Source organism: Callithrix jacchus, chromosome 1 (genome assembly GCF_049354715.1).
Source record: "Callithrix jacchus isolate 240 chromosome 1, calJac240_pri, whole genome shotgun sequence".
Lineage (NCBI taxonomy): Eukaryota > Metazoa > Chordata > Mammalia > Primates > Cebidae > Callithrix > Callithrix jacchus.
In genome coordinates, this window is record NC_133502.1 from 198,543,863 (window position 1) to 198,563,652 (window position 19,790).

A 19,790-nucleotide genomic window follows, 5' to 3' on the forward strand; every position below is an offset into this window, starting at 1 on the left:
ATGGAAACCACTAGCGGGCCCTGGACATTCCTTGGGTTTGTTTCACCAAGGGGCCTATTGCCAACTGAAGACAAGCATGGCCCAGGGCAAAAACAAAACCAGACACATGCAAGGGGAAGCCAGAGAAGAATCCATCCCAAGAAGAGAGAAGACGCCCACTGGCTGCAGGCCCTGCCCACTAGTGGTGGGGAGCAGCTGGGATGGGCTGTAGCACCGAACTGTAACATCCTGACCACTTGCCCAAGGATCACCTGAATCTGCCTACAGCTTAGGAAGAAATAAGGATTCACTGCTAGCTGGGGAAGCAGAGGAGGCATTCCAGTACCACCACCATTAGCCTTACCTTTTCTTCAAAAAAAAAAAAGCGAACCAGGACTTAATTGTGCTACATTTGTAAACTTGCTGTGATACAAACAGCCAGAAGCAACTTAGTCTGACAAACTGTCTAAAAGGACTGTGAACCAGGAACCAGCAGAGTGAACTACAGCCAGTGTCTAATAAAGAATACAGAACCACTAGATATTTAACAGGTAACAAATTCTACACTGACAAAACTGTAGTCTACCTTCATGCAAGATGCCCAACAACAGAGAAATCGGCATACGGGAAGGAACAGCAGTAGCTAAGACACTCAATTTTGATGAGAGTAAGTACAACAGGGAATGGCTTTTAATAACACTCTTCCTCATTCTGACTCTGTATTTACCAAGCATGTATACGGTTTTAGGAAAGGGAAAATGAGAGAATTGCCACAGAACAGCCAGTCTTACTGTTTCTAGCTCTTTCTGAGTCTCGTCTTCCATTCTCCTAATGTCTTCCATTGTGAGATCAATCCACTTGTCAATCCAACAAAAAAGCTGGCGATGAAAGTTTGTAAATATCCGTTTTTCTTGCTTTTAAAACAAATCAGAAAAGTAGAATAAGACGGCAAAAACCTAAGATTAATGACACATTAACTTGACATGTTCCAATTAACCCACGAAATTTACGTATTATTTTGTTAAAAAGACTACTCTCTAGATTTGTGGAAATCATAATTCCATTGTATTATCAATGTGTACAGCAAAATTAAAAGAAAACTTTCCCTGTGAAATGGAAAATAATCTCCCCGACAAAGGTGTCATGATCTAGTAGAAACTAAAAAAATGTGGTGTGTATGACCTAATCCAACACATTCCTACTGGGCCTGATTTATTTTTACCTGTTTCTAAATGTCAATGAGCAAAGGTCAACTAGATTTCTTCTGCTATAAAATTATCTATTGTCATTCTTAACATCCCTCCAATTCAGTGGAACCCTGTGAGGTAGCATACAATAATGCACTGAAAGAAGAGTCCTGGGTTTTTTATTAATCATTACAAACTCTCCCTTAATTTTTCTACATAATATGTTGCTGCCACTATTATAAGTATATTTTAAAAACCCTGTATATAATTAGTGGTTGGTTTCAATTGCTGGATTATTTAAGTTTTATTCAACTTTCCCAAGAAGAGAGAAAAGTGCATGGAACAGTAAGTACTTCTGGGCAATCTTCAACTTAAAATTTTTTTTCCATGAAGAGAAAGGACTTCATCAATTACATGTGTGACTTCTATTTATCAGAACTGGACTGTTAATGTATGACTATGATCCAAGAGGAAGGAAGAATGCCAATATTTACAGAATGCCTACTGTAGGCCAACTGTAAGCAGGCCCATGAATAATCAAAGTTTCCAGTACTTTGAGATCCTTGTCTTATAAATACTACAGCAGCTACAGTTTAAAAATAGAAAAGTTATGATGAAACAGACACAACTAATTGTGGAGATGTGAGATATAATGAGGACTTCTTTATAATAACAGAATGAACATTCACCCTACAGGAAAAGTAAATACCAAGGAAACGTTTTAACGTTCCTAGGTAGTAACAAGCGTATACATTTATAAAATTCCAATTCTCCCTTCCTCCTAGATCTAACTGCCCATGTTACTTTCACTTTAATACAGACATAAAAAAAGAAACGAGCGCACCTTAGTTCAGAAAGGACCTCTAAAGAAGATACCCCTGTGAGAGCACAAGGTACACATATATATTCAGAGTGATATGGAGGGCTGGGGGAGGGGTCAGGCTGAGCTGGGGCAGAGGAGCCCTTCAGCAGGCTGCGCCTGCTCTCTCCCTCCAGCCAGGATCAGAACACCAGGTCCTCTTGGGGACATGCTGTACGGTTCCGGAAGGGGCTTTCTACAGAAGTGCTGAGCAGACCATAAGGTAAGCACTTTGAACCAAAAGCTGCTGTGTTCATCCCCAAATAAAGTCCCTTAAAACCTCTGCTGCCATCTGCTTTGCTACTTCGAGGGATACAAAGGGCAGAAATGAAATATGTAGGGACAATAATTTTCAGAATTATAAAGGAGGAAAAAAAGTAACCTCGGAGAAGATATCCCATTAATAGCTAGCTCCGATCTTACCCTAAATCTAAGTCACCAGGGTTTGAACAGATTTTACCTTCTGAATGAAGTTTTCCACTTTGCTTTGCAGTCCCCACCACTTGAATTTGATGGTCACCAACTTATAGGCACACATCTGAGGACAGTCAGGGCTGTTTGCCAGCTCCTTCTAGATGAGAAAAATTGAAAAGAAGTCATGACTTAAAAAAAATATTTACGTTTTCATTAAATTTGACTGTTGTGTAACGACATCACAGACATATATGAAGAAAATTACAATCTCATGTGTTTAATGCAGATATTTGAAAATTTGAAATCATTTTAGCAAAAGCCACAGTATTCCCCTGCTGTAAACCCTCCTTCCACAGACCAAGTTATTTCCTAGCTCTAAAGTTTAATAGGTGTGTTGCTCTGCCTCAAATTGCCCTATTCAGATTTCCTATTAAATACGAAATTCCATTCACATCAAATCAGTAGTGAGCCTTTACTATATAAGGGTTCTCACAATGCCATTACCACACTCCCACCGCGGATGCAGTGAAGCACAATAAAAAATGACAAGCAAGTTCAGCCTTCTTTTGTGTCTTCAGATATTGGCAAGTAGAACCGCACTGTTTATTAACTGAGGTACTTTCAATAGAAGGGGGATATGAAAAGTGATACAACAGCAAAAATGATCTGTAATTACCAAACATTCGGAGGGAAATCCTATACATACAGACGTCAATTTCCAAAAATGACTACACCTCACAGTTTAAATGGTGTAGTCAGGAATCAAATCAAGACTTGTTCTGGTAAACAAGGGAAAAGAAACTTTCTTTTTTTCAAGAGCCGAGAGAGGCTGGGCTTAGTGGCTCATGCCTGTCATCCTAGAGCTTTGGGAGGCTGAGCTGGGAGGATCATCTGAGGCCAGGAGTTGAAGAGCAGCCTGGGTAAGATAGCAAGACCCTATTTCTAAAAAAAAAAATACATAAATAGGCCAGGGACAGTGGCTCACGCCTGTAATCCCAGCACTCTGGGAAGCCAAGGCAGGCAGATGACTTGAGGTCAGGAGTTTGAGACTAGCCTGGCCAACATGGTTAAATCCCATCTCTACAAAAAACAAAAAATTTGCCAGGAGTGCTGGTGGGAGCCTGTAATCCTAGCTACTAGGGAGGCTGAGACAGGAGGATCACTTGAACCCGGAAGTCACAGGTTGCAGTGGGCTGAGATCATACCATTGCCCTCTATCCTGGGCTACAGAGCGAGACTCCATCTCAAAAAACAATAATAAAAATAAATAAACTGGGGTGAAAGGTAGGGCACTGCAACCTATGTGATTACTGATGATTTCTATGAGTCTTAGTGAGGCTTTGCCTTATTTAGTAAGTTTGATATACTAGCATGTTTATTTTTAGGAAGGAGTGAGTGGGGGTGAACCAGGAGCTTGCAGCATACTTCGGTAACTTAAACATATAGGTCCACTTTCAAGGTGATGTGTACAGGAGATCAAAATACTCCTGAGCTGACCCAGAAAAGCCTGGAACAGGTTCACAGCAGTGAGCAAACACAGGCATGGCCCTGTCCTCAGGGGCTCAGTCTACTGCAGAAGGCACAGATCAAAGTACCATGGATAGCAGAGGCAGACCACAAGCACCATCTGGGGAAAGAGCCATTCTGCAAACTTGAAGCCCTAATGTTGGTGTGATTATAAGATGATGGTTTTTTTTGTTTTTAAAGCTACATCTTAGAACTGTTGTGAGGTTATGAGGACTGAGTAAAACAGTGTATGTTCCAGGCTTAGTAGGTGAGACTCAAGGGCTTAATACACATTGGTTCTCTCTCTTTCTCTTGTTCTTTAATAAGTGTTGTATTGACCACCTTTGAATCTGCAAGACAGTTTTAAATAAATTGCCTCATAAGAGTAGAAAGTCAGTGCAACACTGTGGAGACTCTTTTATAAACTCTAAATCACTGAGTCAAAGTCCAAAGCAGCCTCTCCCAAGGACTCTTCCCTTGTCACTGTTGTCCTCGGCTTCACATGGTGGTACCCAGACATCACTGGATCAGTCCCACTGGGTGCCGCCACCATTACTTGTCAGTTTCAACTTACCAGCTTCAACGCATCCCATTTTCAAAAGCTGTGTGTGAGCAAAGACTCTTTCTCCAATCAGCCACATAAATTCAAGATTTTTAAATTAATTTCTAGGTCTTATTCTAAACCTCAAGAAATTATTTTTCCTTGATGTGATTAAAAAGCACCAGACCACATTATTTCCCCCAAATTATCTATGATGGCTCCATTTTAAGTTAATTCTAAGGATATACTATATGAAAAAATTCTCTTAGATTTATGAATGGGACTAAACGTTCTGTAGAGTCCTACATGATTGATCAGCTTTTCTCAAGACGTCTGTTCTGCAATGACATTTCATCTTCTGAAGAATAACCTGATCCATGGGCTAAATCAATGAGGTAACACCAGTAAGCCATTAAATAAAAATATTACCGCGAACTGTCCTCTTGCAGCGAGCTGTTAACAAAATAACTTGGGTAGCTTAGCTCTGTTTTTCCAAGACTTGCCCCCTCATAAAATGGAGTAGCAATGTGAAAATCAGGATGTATGTGTATGTGCACACACACACCACTCATACTTTAGTAATATAATTCAGCAAGTATTAAGTGGGCACCATTTACCCTTTACTCTGTGCTAGGTGCTGTCAGGGGACATAAATGTAGCTGGTAGAGAAGAGGATAATTAAGTAAATAATGCTGCCCGTGGTGTCAATGTTTTCTTCCAGGAAATACCTTCCTATTGAGGATGCTGGCCCTGTGCTAAAATCAAATAATTGCACACTACTCCCCTTGCTCTGCAGGCCCCTGGCACTTATGCTGGGCTCCTGGGTGCAGAAGCAGTCAACAACCCTTCCCTAAGACACAGCTAGCTTCTAAGTACTCAGCTTTATTGAAATGACAAAGAAGTTGGTCTTTCACAGATCATTTGATCAATAACCAACGAGCCAATGCTGAAGTACTTTCTAATCCAATGAACGTGACTGGAAATCCTCATATGCGATACAATTTAGGTATATGTAGAATACGGCACTTAGTTTTGAGATATACCTGCCAAACAGTAGCATTAGACTAGGAGTAAGGGGACTCGGGTTGCAGTTCCTATTACGCAAGGTAACCCTGTTTATCATAGGGTAGGATCCTTAACTTCTCTCTGGGCCTTGTTTCTCCATCTAACAGGAAAAACTAGACTCTATCAGAACTCTTCATTCTCCACTGAGGGAAAATTAAAAGCAGGGGTGAGCGAATTAAGGTTCTTGAGGGCCAGGATTGGTCTAGGGGTGTAGGTGGTAAATATCACACATTCTTGACATCCAATGGCTTGTCCTAAAACTTCCTATAATTTTGTGTTTTATTCTATAATATGCCTGGGCTTCAGAAAATATTCCCCTGCCTGCCACCCACCCATAGTGAATTTCCTCTATGGCTGAGTACTCCACACCAAAGTGCTGATGAACTCTAAGATACTTTCCAGATCGAACATGAGAAGGTCCTATTAATTATGAGCTGCTGAAAGCTTTCTTATACAACTTCAAATCAGTGGACACCTTACACCAAATGAAAATCTTGGATGTACCTAGTAGAACATTGATGCTTCAGAATTCTCCAGCAATTTTATAAAAACAATGGGATGAAGCATGGTTCTAATTAAAGGAGTAAGCTAAATGTAATACAAAAATGCCAATACTAAACTTGAGCTCCCAGAACAGAGTACACATAAGTGACTTCAACAATTAGCCAAGTTTATTTCTCACATTCTTTCTAGTGACTCTGGCAAGATGCTCAAATCAATTAATACTGGTAATCTGTAAAGTTAACATTGGTCTATCAAATTCATTTTAGAAACTATAAGCCATGGGACAAAAAGGAATCAGTTCCTATCTTTTCAGATTGAAAATGTATATTCAATCCCAATCTGGTTTTTGTTTTCCATCCAATTTACAAGTAATTACTTTTTAAAAAACCCTTCAGAGAAGAACATGTACTCAACTTAAAAATCAAACAACAGTCTGCTGCCTAAAAACATAAATATTACCAGAAGAAAGTTGAGAACACAAAAGCTATATACTTTTTTCAATTATCATTAACATACACATTATATTTAAAAGTTCTCATACAATTCTCAAAATGATTTGTGAGAGTCATCTCTTAAATGTGAGCTACAGTTTTTTAAAGTACTGGTTAAATTAAGAATATGGCTTTGAAAGTCTCCATACTTATGACGACACAGAAAACAGTGAAAATGTCCAAATGTTGTACATTAAACCTAAAAGAATCCTTTTGGTATCATCTCTCTCGAGTGAAATCTGACACTAGGTAATAAACAGTCGTAAAAGCTGTTCATATCCTACCCTGTACCCTTTAGCCTGGTGATTCCACTTTCAGAAACATATCCTATTAATCAAGTAAAGAAATAATACCACAGATTTATTTATTAACAGCAAAACTCTGGACTTATTAACTTCAATACCCACTATAGGAGAGGGGTGAAATACTTCAAAGGCCTTCAAAAAAATGGGCTACTATGCATACAGCCATTAAAAAACATTTTTTCCAGCCGTAATCCTTATAATCCCAGCATTTCCAGAGGCTGAGGCAGGTGGATCACTTGAGGTCAGGAATTTGAAGTCAGCCTGGCCAACATGGTTAAACCCCGTCTCTACAAAAAATACAAAAGTTAGCTGGGCATGGTGGCAGGCGCCTGTAATCCCAGCTACTCAGGAGGCTGAGACTAGAGAATCGTTTGCACCCAGGAGGCAGAGGTTGCAGTGACCAGACTTCATGCCATTGCACTCCAGCCTGGGTGACAAGAGCAAAAACTCTACCTCAAAATAAAAAAAAAATTCAAAAAACAGTCAACAATGTGGGAGGAAAACAAGAATAATTAATTTAAATAGGTATCTATGTATGGTATAAACATTCCTAACAAAATAAACTACAGGAATAAAAAAAATACCGAATAATAGTAATTAAATGAGACTACAATTTTTATTTTCTTTTCTGTCAAATTATTTTCAAAATTATCATTTTACAATTAAAAAAAACCTAATATGGTTAAAGACAAATTGACTCTACAAAAGCTTTTTTGCCCTCAGCAAGAGAATTTTAGGACAAAGACTGACTGTACCCTAATCATCTGCGTACTATTTCAAGTCTTCATTCTTCTTTGACTATAAACAATCTGTTTATCTTCTTTTTTTCTAGTGTTTAATAAATTAAATCTAAACAAAACTAAACAAAGTCAAGTTAAAAGCTGAATTAAGATCTTTAATACATAACTTTAGTCCAGCCCATATTTAATTTTTCTTTAAAGCAATCATAAGATATACATGCAAAATAAAATGATCAACTCTTCAAGGGTATCAGAAATATTCTAGTGAAGAAATGTGTAACCTTCAAAATGTGAAAAATCTCAATGGGCAAATATTTGGAACACCACACTCAGAGCAATGTTCTAGAATCCACAGGACCCAAAGAAGTTCCAGTGTCTCTGCCTAGCTCCTAAGAGGTTCGCCGCCTGGGGCAAGGCAAAGCTTCCTCTCTGGCCTTAAAAAATACAAATGTTGGTGGGAGGGTTTGGAAGGGGAACAGAAAAGATAACTATTGGGTGGTGGGGAGGGGGTGATGAAATACTATGTACAGCAAATCCCCACGACATGTGTTTACCTACGTAACAAACCTACACATGTACCCCCAAACCTAAAATAAGTTTAAAACAAAATGATTTCTGATTCTTTCTTCTTCATTGGCTAAAAAATAACCCCAAAGCAAATAAAACCAAACTCTGAATTAAGATCTTTAACACGTAACTCCAATCCAGTCCAAACCCACCATTTCCTCATCTAAGGCAAAACAGTTAACTCTTTCCTAATCTGAGAGTAAAGAAAATGATTTTGCTGATAGGCAATTGAATTTCATATACATTAAAGCATGAAAATTTAAAAGGACAACTTAAAAAGGTAAAGAATGGTTGATTACAAAGAGAACAATCAAAAGTTCTACAAGATGAAAGTCACAGGCTAACAGAAGAACCTCAAATTGGTCATGTAGTGACTCATCGCTACGTAATTTAAATTTCATCTGTAATATAGTAAGCACTCGTTGTGAAATGTTTCCAAAATTGTATTCACATAGTTTGTATATTCACTGAATTCCTTACATTTCATGTTTCTAACTCTAAATGAAACTCCCAAGCCCAAGTCATGTTTTTAATTTAACAACACATATTAGGTTACTCTAAGGTATGCGGATGAGGTCTTAGGGGGAGTAATGCGTACTGAAGCTACACAACGTAACTAAACAGAACACAGTGTGTTTAACTGGAAGAGTGAGCAATCAGTCCATCTTATCCGCAATGACTAGTTTCTCGAATCTGTGACAAACACATATAAACAAATGTAAAAGAGATTTAAAATTTTTTTGAAAGAATCCAAAGGCATTCTGGAAATCTATTTTCTAAAAATACAGTCCCCTCAATCTCATGAGACTTTACATATACTTTTTCCTATTTAAAACTGTGTTGGGGGCCGGGCGCGGTGGCTCAAGCCTGTAATCCCAGCACTTTGGGAGGCCAAGGAGGGTGGATCACGAGGTCAAGAGATCGAGACCAATCTGGTCAACATGGTGAAACCCCGTCTCTACTAAAAAATACAAAAAGTTAGCTGGGCATGGTGGCGCGTGCCTGTAATCCCAGCTACTCAGGAGGCTGAGGCAGGAGAATTGCCTGAACCCAGGAGGCGGAGGTTGCAGTGAGCCGAGATCGCGCCATTGCACTCCAGCCTGGGTAACAAGAGCGAAACTCCGTCTCAAAAAAAAATAATAATAAAATAAAATAAAACTGTGTTGGGATAAAGACGGAATAGGTATATGCTACACTGAACCAGAGTTAACACTTTGCAAAGACACAGCCGTTTCTGTAAGGCTCATAACTGCCTTCAAATTTTCATTTTTCAATTTTAGGCAATGTGAATGCTTAATTTCAGCTGCTGATTTTGTGATGTAAGTTTCCTACCCAGATTTCACCAAGAAAGTTAAAAATAAATGCACTGCTGGGAGTGCTGCCAGTGTGTGTGCATCAGTAAGTATCAACACAAGAGCAAGAAATATGTGTGACGTGTATGTACTGATATTTCAAGCAGAACCCCATTCCCCAACTCAGCTAATCCCTCTCTTTATTTAAGTAACTTAAACTTTATTTAGGTAACCATTTATTTTAGTAGCCATTTAGACAGACCTACCTCGGACATTATATTTCTGTAAATACACAGGAAGTTCAACTTTTTTTTTTTTTTTTTTTGGTTTAAGATAGTTAACTTGAATCTAGCAAATACTTACCAAGCTCCTAGTATGAGCAAACCTCCCTGCTTGGCACTGAACCATATCATGGTTAAGTCAGACACAAAGCCTATGGTTTAAAATTCAGTGTGAGCAACAGGAGATGGAGGAGGTAGGGGGAACACATAAACCACCACCCTGACCCAAGACACACCCGGAGCCATGAAAAGGTCATCGCCAAGACTCTAGTGGCATTCAAAGGTGGGGGATTCCCATCTGGTGGGGCAAATGGAAAATGTTATAAATGTGAGTTTAAAAGACTGAACTAACTGTAGGTTAATCTAATTTCACATAAATAGGCAAAATAAGATCCAGACAGGAAAGCTTACTGCCTGTGAGAAGATAATCAGTCACATTTTCCATGTTCCTCCACACTTCATTTTTTGTGTGGCTCACACCCATTTTACTAAACAGGACTACGTTATATGCTGCATGTTTGTGTCTGATTACTCCAGGAGTGAACGCACTTTACAAGCAAAACCCCAAGTTCACCTTCAAATGAAACTCATGAAGAAAACTTTGTTAGTGAAAGTGTCTGGAAGAATCTCTGCAAGAAGCTCACAGTGCCAAACCACTTCTTAAACCTGAGTAAGACATTCATTCCCGTGCCTGAATCCTTCAGCTCTGTGACAACAGAGGCATTCCATAGCCAAGATAAGGTTAGAATTAATCCGGTTTCATTCAGGGGGCACTTTGCTTCTTAAAGACATGGAACAGCTTTCTTTGTTTTTTGGTATCCTCTGTAGGAGTTAATATAATTAGTACATACTATGTGCTATATATTTATTTTAAAACTCAAATTAAAAACTTAGTCATCAAACCAGATATTAAAATCATCCATGTTTGAAGGTTTGCTTTATTATACATAATCCAAAATGTGATCTAACCAGAAATTGATTACTAAGCCTCTTTATGCCACCCACTATGGGGTTTCAAATGTGAGATTACAGGGAGGGAACGTATTTTTAAATGCTTTGTATCCTCCCTGGACCCCACAGACATTCCAGGCTAAGAAACAAGAGAGAACCGGGCAAACCCAGTGGCTCACACCTGTAATCTCAGCACTTTGGGAAGCCAAGCAGGGTGGATCACTAGGTCAGGAGTTTGAGACCAGCCGGGCCAACATAGTGAAACCCCATTTCTACTAAAAATACAAAAAAATTAGCCGAGCATGGTGTCGTGCACCTGTAGTCCCAGCTACTCGGGAGGCTGAGGCAGGAGAATCGCTTGAACCCAGGAAGTGGAGGTTGTGGTCAGCCGAGATCATGCCACTGCACATGTGCAACAGAGTAAGACTCTGTCTCAAAAAAAAAAAAAAAAAAAAAAACATTTTCCAGTCTTTCCACTAGGGTGGCTACCAAGTAAAGGACACTGCTCATAAGCCACTTGAGTCTCACCACTTAAGTCTTTGGGTGGCTTTCCTGCCACTCTCTATCTCAAAAGAAATTTCCACACCAGAATTTCAACTTCTCCCTCATCACTCACTTCTACTCCTCCCATCTCTGGCCAAAAGAGTTTTGCAGTTTCCTTATCTTAAGTCATTGACACCAAGGGTACCACCATCTTTCATAGACATGGGCTAGAAAGACAAAGAAATCTTGGTAGCAGAGCAGTAAATGAATTAGCATAATGGTTTCCCTCTACTGGCATGAAGGATCCAGAATGGTCTCTATGGCTGTTCTAGAACGACTCTAAAGCTGACTGAGCAGCTAAACAGTTTATACAACTGAAAGGCCAACCTCTGACTACTGGAGCATTTGCTCATGATAGAGTTAACACAAAAGACAAATGAGGCATGCCTTTATGATGAGAAACAATATGTACATAAAGATAATTTACAAACCACCATAATTTCTGGATCAACCTATTTATTTGACCTGATCCCCTTATATACTCCAAAGTTCAGAACTCTGGCTGAGGTTTCCAAGACGCACCAAGCCCTATAAGGGAGAGAAGCTTTGACAAAGCCTCCTACAAAGACCTTTAGAGGCCTAATTATTAACTATCATGTATTTGCAGACACAGAAGCTTAAATCTTCAAGAGATGTTTGGCTTAAAGGAAGAAATGAGGTCTTGCCATGAGATAAAATGAAACCATAATCTTCAAAGGTAGTGTTTTCAATCTGTCAAAATGACAATTCCTCACCCAAATCAGAGGAGAAGGCAAACTGAAAAAAGCTAAAAACAAATGTCCGTAACACACACACACATATGCACACGTGCACACAGTGCTACAGAGAAGCAAGACATTTACATCCATCAGAAACGTACAATTCTGCCTTGAAGCGAAAATCTGGATCGGGTTATAAATCGCTTTCCTATTACCATGCACACAGTCACTGCATCAAATGCTGAACCCTAAGTAACAAAATATATTTCATGCACTCAGATTTTAAAAATGCTTTCTTCAGAGGGACAATAAATATACAACTGAGGCCTGCATCTCTGGGTCTGTAGTTTTTTAAAAAATAAAAGATATGTATCACATCATAGGCTTAACAAAATAGTCGGTACTCTTTTTTATTTTTATTTTTTTTGAGACGGAGTTTCGCTCTTATTACCCAGGCTGGAGTGCAATGGCGCGATCTCGGCTCACTGCAACCTCCGCCTCCTGGGTTCAGGCAATTCTCCTGCCTCAGCCTCCTGAGTAGCTGGGATTACAGGCACGGGCCACCATGCCCAGCTAATTTTTTGTATTTTTAGTAGAGATGGGGTTTCACCATGTTGACCAGGATGGTCTCGATCTCTTGGCCTCGTGATCCACCCGCCTCGGCCTCCCATAGTCGGTACTCTTAACAAATGTGGGAAATATGAAAATCTATTCCTTAGCAACCTCATCATCCCCTGCTAATGAATCTTCTTAAATGGTGTGGCTCTCTGCTTTACGGCTGACCAAATAAAAGCACTAATTAAACACATATAACCATGAGAGGTAAAGACGGGTGAGCCTAGAGGTGTTTAACAATCCCTAGACGCTTAGAATGAGGGGAACTCTCTGGATACCAGACAGGTAAGAATTACACATCATAAATACAGGGACACATTCATACATCTCAGCAACCCCAGGAGATGAAAGACAAAAGCATGCTGACCATGATAATGGTTAACACTGACTGCACTTCTGTGCTGGGGATTTAATATTATTTCACTCAGTCTTTACGATTACTTTCTGAGGCAGTTACTAAAATCATTCCCATTTTAGAGATGTGGAAATCAAGGCTCAGAGTAAGGGTTATTGAAGTTACAACTTGTGTAGATTCCTAAAGACTTTTTAATGGATCTCCCTTAGTGCCTCGGTCACTTACAGATTCCCTGACCATTGAAAACATACCACTAGTGTAACAGAAATTATCAAATTCTGGCAATATCATGAACAGAGTCACACAATTGCCAATGGTGCAACAGGGCATAGAAGTTAGAGAACAGTATCTGGGAGTCACTGGATTAAGAGTTAAAATCCACTGCATCTCCACACCTTACACACTGCTGGAACTAGCACTGAATCAGGTGTTCCAGAAATGACAGGCATTGTGCTGTTTCTTCTACAACTATGACTTGTGTTTCTCTGGCCAAGGTACTCAACTACATAAAATAAAGCAGCTGAATTTACACTACAGGAGGGTTGTGAGGATTCAATGTAACCTTGTATACTACCTGGTACCAAAGAAAAGTTTCACTTCCCCTAGTCAGTCTGGTACAGACAGTAAGGAAATACTGCAGTAATGCAGAGGGAAAATACCACCATCAGATAAGGAAGGAAAAGTTTCAAAGAGATCATGGGATTTGCATTTAGCTTTGAACAGACTTTGGAATCTGTACGGTAAGGCAGGTTTCTGCTGAAGGGTATGTGTGAGATGGCTCACGGAAGGCCTTTTGAGAGACTGTGGAACAACCAGGCAGCTCCTCTACAAGAACATTCTTCCACACAACCCTGGGTAAGTGGGTCCACAGTAAGATTTCTTCTTCCTTTAAGCCATAATTATCATAAGTTTGTCCCCTATTAGTTCCTTGCATTTCAGAAGTATAAAAATTTCCAACTACCATCCTTCCCTAGTGCTAACTTAAGTGCCTCCATCAGGACAGTAATTGACAGAGGGCCTGCTGAACATGTTTACAGAAGATACTGGTAATATAAGTCCATGGGTCCCTGTTTTCCTGCATGCTGTATTATCAGCTACCTTCTTACTCTTTATTTCCCTCCACAGAAGCAAGTGGAGTGCTTAATTATTATTAGTTATTCTTGACTGCACTAGTTATTTCTGAGATCATCATAAATCACAGAAATTCAGTCAGGCAGTAACTCAATGTAAGAGTAGCTGCGTCCACCATCATCTGGATAAAACAAACAACCAACAGGCAAATGATAGAAAGGACCAGCACACTACCAGCCTAATAAGTTACATGTTTACGATGGGGAAAAATGGAAAGAATTGCCATTCTGCAACCTGCAGAAATGTAAAATTCACATTATTTCTAAGAACTAAACCTATTCTATAATTTCAATCATTCGTCAATAATAAAAGGCAAATCAGTACCAGTTAAAAATCAGGCCAGACACGGTATATATTCCAAGTTTCTAAAAAGTTAGAAATTAGCACAAGACATAGTATCAAAGTACTTTTGCTGCCTGTTACAAAATCAGTTAGAAGTTCCTACAGACGGATTTGAGCCCAAACATAAAGCCTACCATGTAATGCAGGTGGCACTGCTTTTTAAAGTTTATACTTGAAAAGCTGATAACCTCAAGAAAATACAATATTTAATTCACCTCTGGATCTCAACTTCATGCCCCTTTCTTTACTCCCTGTAAAAGTATTGCCAGCTAGAGCCACCACTCCTTGGAACAAGATGCCCTTTTGCAGAAGTTACGGCATCGGTGGAGGGAGCCACCTTCTGCACTGCTCTCTGGCATGGTGTCCTTGTTTGGAAGACCAGTGTGAGATCTCAAAGGACTTCTCTTCCAACTAAGATTGAGTTTTGAAGTCTGAAGCTAGACATCTGGAGAAGGAATGGGGACATTTTCTAAACCCAATAAAGCAAATTTAGATGGAAGCAACCTGAATCTGTTAATTTATAAGTGGTATATACCACTTTCTGGGTGATACAGATTAGAAATCTGTCCTGCTCAAATCTTAGGCTGAAATATAATCCCCAATGTTGAAATGCAGTCCCTAATGTTAGAGGTAAAGTCTGCTGGGAGTTGTTTATATCGTGGGTGCAGATCCTTCAGAATGGCTTGGGCCATCCCCTTGGTAATAAGTGAGTTCTTGCTCTGAGTTCACACAAGATCTGGTTGTATAAAAGTGTATGGCACACTTCCCTGCCCCACTTCTGCCTGTGAGATGCCTGCCCCTTCACCTACCATGACTGTAAGCTTTCTAAAGCTTCCCCCAAAGCAGATACCAGCACTATGCTTCCTGTACAGTCTGCAGAACCATGAGCCAATTAAACCCTTTTCTTTAAATTTACCCAGTCTCAAGTTCTTTACGGTAATGCAAGATCAGCCTAATATGCTAGGTATTAAAAGTGGGAGAACTTCCAACTAAACTTTACCCAGAGAACAAATGTGAAAATAAGATAGTACGAATATTTCTTATAAAACAAAATCGAACTCATTTTTCCTTTTAGTGGATGCAAAAGACAGTCCATAAAACAGTCTAACACCCACGGAGAACCACTCAATGAGTTCTCTGTGAGGCTGTAACAGTAATCCTCTATGTGCATGCAACAACTAGCACCTAGAACCATTTATCGATGACCTGTGACTGGCTTCACACAAACAGACTGGTTACCAAAACCCGGTGAGTGGAAAATCTGCTCTGGGCAAGTTTAAGTTTTTATGCTCTTCTGTGTCAAATGAGCTATGAATAACTTGCCAACAACACACTCAAACTTCTTTACGGATCTGTCATTTAGTTTAGTAGATGTCTTTAAAATGTATTATATTTCTATAGCAATTTAAATTATTACCTTGACATTACCTTTCTTACTTCCATAAATAAAGGTGTGCTCTTTATTTAAAAACAACTACTTGCCACAAAAATTGCTCTCTCGTGTCCTGCTTTCCAAAAATATAACTATTAAAAGGCCAGGAACATGAGCTTGGGTGAAGGGAACTTGTTCAGTTTTTACTAAGACTAAACTTAAACTACGAACCTTCATTTAACATGGATTTTTATATGGCTTCAGGTCTCAAAAAAGAGAACATTACAATCTCCAAAGACTAAATCATTTGTCTCTCTTAAGAGTTACTGGAGCAGCGTTGTGCTGAAAGGACAGTCTGGCTCTGCTCTGTTTGCTAATGCAGCACAGATTTGCTGGCCAACTGCAACTGGCTCTAAGTCCTTATCGCAAATAAAACTATTTTTGTGCCATTTCTATTTTTCACTTAAACGTCACCAGCTCTTCAAGACTCAGGACCTGTCAAGTGTTCTGTTGCCAAGACTCTGCCTGTCAGAAAGGTCAGCATCCAGTACCTTCCAGTCGGGTCCCAAAGGGCCTCTCTTGGTCTTGACAGACTGGAATAACGCTGGGTCTTCATCAGCTTTGTAGTCCTGCAAAGCAAAACAAAGTCAGAGGCAGAGAAGAAAACCAGAGAATATTCTTTAACCTTGCCAGAACAGCTCTTTGCAGCTACCAAAACACATGACAGAAACCAGTTAGACTCACTGTGCGTTTGCATAGAAGTAGAAAAACGCTTCTTTCAGACATTGTTTTCAGTTTGGTTTCCTTTGCCTTAAACTTTTATCTTAGGCAAAATAGCTACATAATAAGAAATGATGAAAGTCTTGGACTAGCAATCCACTCTGACTGGTTACTGGACAGCTGTCTCCAAGAACAAATCTTCCAACAGTTTTTAATAATTAAGCATTTTGAGACATGGATAATCGCATTCAAGGAGTAAAACATACCCCTCCCAGTTTTGACACTACAGGTAGATGATGTCACTTGACTGTTAACGCTGGCCAGAGCATCTACTGTGGCTGGGAACGAAATCACAACTACCGATTCTACGGCATCCCCCAACCTCTTCCTACAGTTGGGTCTGTGGTGGACATCTCAATTTCTCGACTGGCCTCTCCAAACCCTTGTTCAGAGAGCCCTGGGGTCCACATGGCTTGGCTTCCTCACAGAAGGAGTGCACCCACGTCAGCCGCTCACTGCCAAAGGAGGGAGGGAGGGGTGTCGTGTAACGGCCTCCGTTCTATCATCCCGCAGGGGAACGGCTCTCAAATGTAGGTTTTATTTAGGGTTCTATTGTATGTACATTCTGTTTCCCTTAGTATATCCTTTTCCTGACAGAATGGAGGAAATGAAAAAAGAAAATCTTCTAAAATCTATCTGCTAAAAGTTCTCCTGTCATTACACACATACACACACACACACTCTCTCTCTCTCCAGAAAAAAAGATAAAATTACTTTTGAAGAGCTAGATCCCAGATTAAAAATCATCATCATCATCATCATCATCATCATTATCATTAAAAGAGAGTTTGCAAGAGTAACTGGACCGTGGTCGGTTGGTCAGTTTAAAATACTGCAAAGAAGGGGCGGGGGAGGGAAGTCCCTTCCTTCTTGAGCAGACTTGTGAAGAGACCCCTTACTTAGTGAAAAATGCCCAGACAAGTCAAGATATGAAACCTTAACTAAAAATCACTGTTCTAGAGATAAGGGTAGTGCAAGCAAAGGCAAGAACTGAACATGCACTATAGCATAATATGAACTTTCCACAAATCAAAAATCTACACTGAGAAGCAGCCACTCAAAACTCAACAGTTACTCAGTGAGTGCATACGCCATGTTAATAACTCCTAAAGAGAAAGTTACAAAGTATGTGACACAAAGAAAAACGTTGAGTTCAGAGAGAAAACAAAACTTTAAAGAAAGATAATTGTGTAAATACTCGACCCAGAACTTAAAGCCTCTCTAAAGACTGTCTACGAAAAGAACCAACGATTATTAGCTAAAATTATTAAACAAGCAAATTGAGCTGGCTATCCTGGGTCTTAATGCTTTAAAACATGCAATGTGGCACAGCCAGAGGTATCAGCATTACCAGGAACGACAAACTGGGATGGACAGGCTGCCAGGAGCTGGACAAGTGGACTGACTTCCCATGTCTGGGCACAGCAGCAGAAAGGACAGTTATTGTCAGAAAGTATGAATTCTTAAACGTCAGTTTTGAACTGCATCCTAAACATGAACAACTCCACTTCTGATTGACAAAAGAATCTACTTACTGTGTGTACACGTGGTTTTAAGACCTGGATTCACAATGAGATATAAGCTACTCTATTAACATAAATAAACCGGTAACACCATAAAACATTTTCTTCTAAGTCAGGGGCTTGGAATTAAAACCTAAAAGCAAGTTCATTTTTTTCAAAAATTTAAAGTATTTAACATCATATCAAATAATCACTTTCAGCATCATTTCCCTCAATCAAAATCTAGTTATTGAACAGCCACCATATAGAAGGTAGCCACAAAATATTATTAATAAGAGGTAATTCAAGGAAACAGATGAAGTAAAGGAGAACCAACACAGTTCTGGCTCCTAATGAGTCAGTCTGGTTGGGATGAAGAAAGACAGGCAAACAAAGGACAGGTAACACAAACCCCAGGAAGCACCTGTTAACTGCTACCAGAGAATGGAGACAATCACTGTCAGAATCAACACCAAGCAAAACCAGCGAAGGAGATGCACTTTCAGAATGTATTTTAAAATCACGTTGAACGGTAGAAAAATCTGAACTATGGATTCACAGAATCATAGACATGACGTGAACCTGCAAAGACCACCCCAGCTCCTTCACGTGACAGATGCTAAAACCACAGGCTGATGAGGAAGTCGCAGGGCTCATCTACCCCAGCACTTCAACTCAAGCCTCCTTAGCCTCGGTCCTGGGCATATTCTGGTACGCCACATGGGATGACGGCAGAAAGTGTCAACGAATGCTGGATAATCAAACACATTTCAAAAGACCGAGAAGCTGCAGAGATGCAAAGTGAATTTTCCTATGAAGCACAACTGTGTGTACATAAAATACCATACACATATATACAGATGTCTATTTGAAATAAGCGTCTTCCCCCTCTGCTTTTTCTCTTCTTGAATACAAAGTAGAAAATAGTAAAGATATTACACTGAAAACGTAACAAAACCCAATTATTAATAATAGCACTTAAACCTTGACAGATGAGAATAATGAATCTTGTCAAAACCCAGGAATTTTTATTTTACGTTAGTCTGAATATGAAGAATACGTAAATGTTTAATCAGCTGAATTAAGTGGCAAGATATTAAAAAGCAGGAAGTAGCTTTTAAACAACCTCAGTTTTGTATTTCCACAACAAACATCTGATTTTCTGAACAGTGTCTTCTCTGCTACAGTTTCACTGTTGGGTATCCAGTTTGGTCTTGCCGTGTTTGAAAACTGGCCGATTTATATCCGTATCACAATGAACAAATATATTCCTTCATGTATGACAGTTTCAGCATACAGAATGCAACCTCAGCTACCAATTATAGCTGCAAATGAGCAATAGTGTGGAATGAGACAGCCTGCTGGCTTTGTTAGTATTCTGTCTCCTTTGGGATCCCATGGGGAAAGGGGAGGCTCTGATGAAGAGAAGCCCTTGGCTCATGGTTTATTGTGCTTGCCACCAGCTGCAGACTTCTCATCTCATTAGTTCTTTTAGAATACTGTGGGTGAAGACAGCTGTAGCCTACTTGAGTCTTCAGCTCCTGGGTATTCTGAAGGCTGAATTTGCTATGCACTTTCTGTAATCCTTGGGAAAAAAAAAAGAAAGCAAATTCACCAGGCCAAGGAAATGCATTTAAAATGGGTTTTAAAATCATGTTTAAAAGTAGAATAATCTTATTGCTAAGGTGCATTGTGTTTAAAATTTTTTATGATTCAGTTTTAATTATCTATATAATGCCCAGAGGCCTGGCCAGGATGAGGGCTTAGTAA

General features: G+C 39.6%; 1 protein-coding gene across 2 annotated transcripts in view; it reads right to left on the reverse strand.

Annotated features, from left to right (window-relative positions):
• PITPNB (phosphatidylinositol transfer protein beta) overlaps positions 1-19,790 on the reverse strand; it is a 68,346-nt gene that overhangs the window by 5,873 nt on the left and 42,683 nt on the right. For both annotated transcript variants that reach the window (XM_009008505.4, XM_002743636.6), the window contains exons 8-10: positions 16,290-16,367; positions 2,486-2,596; positions 771-893 (exon numbers count right to left, since the gene is read on the reverse strand). In XM_009008505.4, the coding sequence (XP_009006753.1) occupies positions 771-893; positions 2,486-2,596; positions 16,290-16,367 (312 nt within the window). The remainder of the gene's footprint in view (positions 1-770; positions 894-2,485; positions 2,597-16,289; positions 16,368-19,790) is intronic.